The sequence below is a fragment of the Sinocyclocheilus grahami genome, unplaced genomic scaffold, assembly GCF_001515645.1.
Source record: "Sinocyclocheilus grahami isolate Dianchi unplaced genomic scaffold, SAMN03320097.WGS_v1.1 scaffold219.1, whole genome shotgun sequence".
NCBI classification, from domain to species: Eukaryota; Metazoa; Chordata; class Actinopteri; order Cypriniformes; family Cyprinidae; genus Sinocyclocheilus; species Sinocyclocheilus grahami.
The window spans coordinates 2,386,618-2,390,019 of record NW_015505398.1 but is presented as its reverse complement, the minus strand read 5'-3'; the positions used below and the strand labels follow the sequence as shown (position 1 = coordinate 2,390,019).

Sequence of the window (3,402 nt, the reverse complement as noted above, 5' to 3'; positions counted from 1 at the left end):
CTTTGCTTCAAACACTTTGGCTGAAGCTATCTGTGTTTGTGACACTTCCTGTTCAAAGGGTTTGTTAAAAAGAAAGAGGAAATGCGAGTGGGAGAATAAGAGAAAAAAACAGACAGCAATAGATAGATAGACTAAGAACAGGCACGGCGCCAGAATTTTTTCTCTACCGGTGCTAAGGGGGGGCTAGACCAATATGTGGGGGTGCTAAGAAAATAAATGATATTGATGACGTCAGAGTTACTTCATAAAGAAATGGGGCTAAACCGGGGCTATTAAAAATTCTGACGTGGCTATAGCCCCCCCTAGCCCCGGTGTAGCGCCGTCACTGACTGAGAAAGACCATTTCAAAGATGAAGAGTGTTACAATATAAGGTGTCCTAGTAAAAGCTCAATAATGTGCCATTTTAAACCCTTCTCGAGTGAAAATTATGAGAACTTTCTGGAACCAAAAAGTAAGTTCAACAATACAGCCCCTGGGGAGCAAATGTGGCAGAGTCAGCTTACTGATTGCAGAGCAGCAAGGACTTTGATCACCCGACAGCAAAAAGCAGCCTCCCTCCAAAGTCCTTACAATGAAACCTGCTAAAACATTCGCAATTTTTGTCAAATAATGCCTACTGTGCACTTTTTTTTCGGTGGCCATACCAAAAAATGAAAATTGTCCTCGTTTACTCACCCTCGTTTCATTACAAAACTTTCTTTCTTCTGTGGAATGCAAAAAGCTTAAAAGATTATCTTGACTCAGAATATACCAGTAGTCATATGGATTCATTTCGTGTTACCTTTATGTCTTTATTAGAGCTTGAAAGTTTTGGGTCCCTTTAAAAAAAAAAAGAAATCCATATGAGTTTTTAGACAACATGAGGGTGAGTAAAAAATCACAATTCCAAATTTTTGGGTGACTGATCCCTTATAAAATGATTGAAATTATAGAGTTCATACTTCATAAATCACTGAAACATTGTTCAAAAATGAAAATCCAAAACAAGATCTTTAAACCTGACCAGCATACAGTGTCTCTCCTAATGTACCTTTAGCTTTTTTTGCGCTGGTGCGTAGATCTGATACGCCTGCCAACCAAAACCGGCTATAATGCATGCTATGCACCCCTGCAGGAGCAACATGACCCCATAGGTGGACCAGAGTGTTGGTCCAGGGAGCCTAGGTGGCATTGCAGGTGATAGTACCAAAGTTGGGTTGAGAAGCAGGGCCTGCATCTCTACTTTGATCATTTGCAGCTCATCCAGGATCGACAGGAAGGTGCAGCAATGGAACCACTGATGGCTGTGACCCCAGATATCAAAGTTTCCTGGAGAAAAACGTTCTGGGATCTTACTGATATTGAAGAGGGCAGATACCACCAGCCAAAAGCAATGGCGGTAGAAGAAGGCAGCCATGGTGGAGAACAGATAAGGGGAGGAGGATGACGGGGAGCTCACGGAGAGACGGTAGAAGACAGGAGTGGAGGAGACAAAAAACGGAAGGAGGAAGACAAGGGTGCGGACAGCATAGCGGTACCTCCGCCAGCACTGTCTGGTGTTACAGCAGGTGATGACGCATATGATAGCGACGAGACAGGAGGATGGGATGTAGAGACTTTCAAAGAACAGCTGGAACTGAGTGGGAGAAGATGTAGAGGGCCAAGCCTCATCATTAGCGTTTAGGCTCTTCCTTTGGGTAGAGTTCAGCCCCCCGAATCCAATCTCTGGTATTCCTGCTTGAGGATGGATGTAGTAGTAATATGCCAGTGAGGAACCCACTGTATACGCACTAATAGTCCCATAGTCCACAAAGAAACAGATTTCACGAATGATGAGTGACATGGAGTTGAGAAGATGAGCCAGGCTGCTGGCTAGCAGCAGGTACAACACCCCCAGGAAGTAGTTCCAGAAAGGGTAGAAAAAAGGATTGCTAGGTTCCGGCGCTCCTTCCCACGTGAAAACCTCCAGAAAATGAAAGGCAAACACAAAAATGGGGAGGAAATGTGTCCAGAAGTTTCCGGTCTCATTGGTGGGATGAAAAGCAGAGACTAGGCACTGCCGTAGGCTGTAGTTGGGGAAACGATAACCAGACAGAATGAAGTTCTCAGTCACTCTCGGTGGAACATCAGTGTGACGTAGTAATGGAAGTGACAACATGATTGGACCGACCAAAAGACGAATTCACTGATTAGCAATAAAATTATCTCCTGAGCTTAGAATCATTGCTGAATTACATTTATTAAACTGATAACATACATAGCTAGCACTACGATGTTGAAGGTAGTCGTTAAATAACTAGTATTGCTTACAGAACGCTTGACTGTCAAACTGAATGACATCACGGAGGCAAAACTGTCATTTTAATAATCCTTTAGAAGCATTTATGGAGTTCATGTGCAGATTTCAGCTGCCAAAGGCAAATCTCATGGCTCAACACAAATCCCAACAGCATGTGCTGAAATGACTGTGGTTTGAGCAGAAATAAATAATCCTGCTGTTGCAAGTGCAAAGGTCAATGGCTCCAGGGTCCCCCTTTTTCCGTTAGCTCAAGTCTTTTCGTTTTAAAACCATGAACGATTAAAAAAAAACAATCGCCGAGGATGCTTCTCTATCACTGTTCAAGACTTCCAAGTGAACGACTCGTTCCTGACGTTCAGGTCACCTGAGGTCCACACGACTTCAGGTCACACATCAAACAGTGAGCTTGTTTTTCAGTGCGGAAGGTCTCGTTCGCTTCTCACTGCTGCTGCATCTCTCCTGCATTAAAGCTTTTGAAAGTAGGTCATGTGGGACACCGTCGGACACCGGCCGGTCTCTGAAAACAGTGTATTATTCATGCTCCGCCGTGCATAATTCATCGGCCAGATTATCGCGTGCTGTCTCGTTTGAAGATGCACTGCTGCCGATTAGTTGATGATCTCGAAAACAGCCGTTTCATGCAGTCTCACAGCGGCGTGAACAGAGAACATTTCTCACGATTCAGTTGTCTGTAGCGGCTAATTCCTCTTTTTCCGCCCATGTTAAATGCAGTTGTGCTGGTTTAAGCGTGTCTTCGCTCGACATTCGCATTGCGGTGCTGTGCTTTTTCCAGGAAGGAGATATTTCGGTTCTGCTGGACAGCACTTCTAAATAAACAGTCAACCGGCGTCTAGTCCCTTTATCATTAGTCTGAGCTCCTTTTTTTTAGTTTACTAGCAATAAAACACTATTTGAATCACCCATACATACCCATTTATTATTTCTAGGCCGTCTGAACCCTGTTGAAAAAAACAGCATATGCTGGTTAGTTATGTTTTGACACTGGGATGCTGGTCCTTTGCTGGTTTAAGCTGGTCCTTTGCTGGTTTAAGCTGGTCCTTTGCTGGTTTATGCTGGTCTTTCGCTGGTTTAAGCTGGTCCTTTGCTGGTTTATGCTGGTCCT

The 3,402-nt window shown here is 44.0% G+C and overlaps 1 protein-coding gene across 1 annotated transcript; it reads right to left on the bottom strand.

The window, feature by feature from the left end:
- Positions 1-920: 920 nt before the first annotated feature.
- Positions 921-3,121, bottom strand: LOC107596515 (progestin and adipoQ receptor family member 9-like). The gene has a single exon (XM_016287257.1). It carries the CDS (start codon positions 2,136-2,138, stop codon positions 1,023-1,025), a length of 1,116 nt encoding a protein of 371 aa, XP_016142743.1. The 5' UTR covers positions 2,139-3,121; the 3' UTR covers positions 921-1,022.
- Positions 3,122-3,402: the final 281 nt, after the last annotated feature.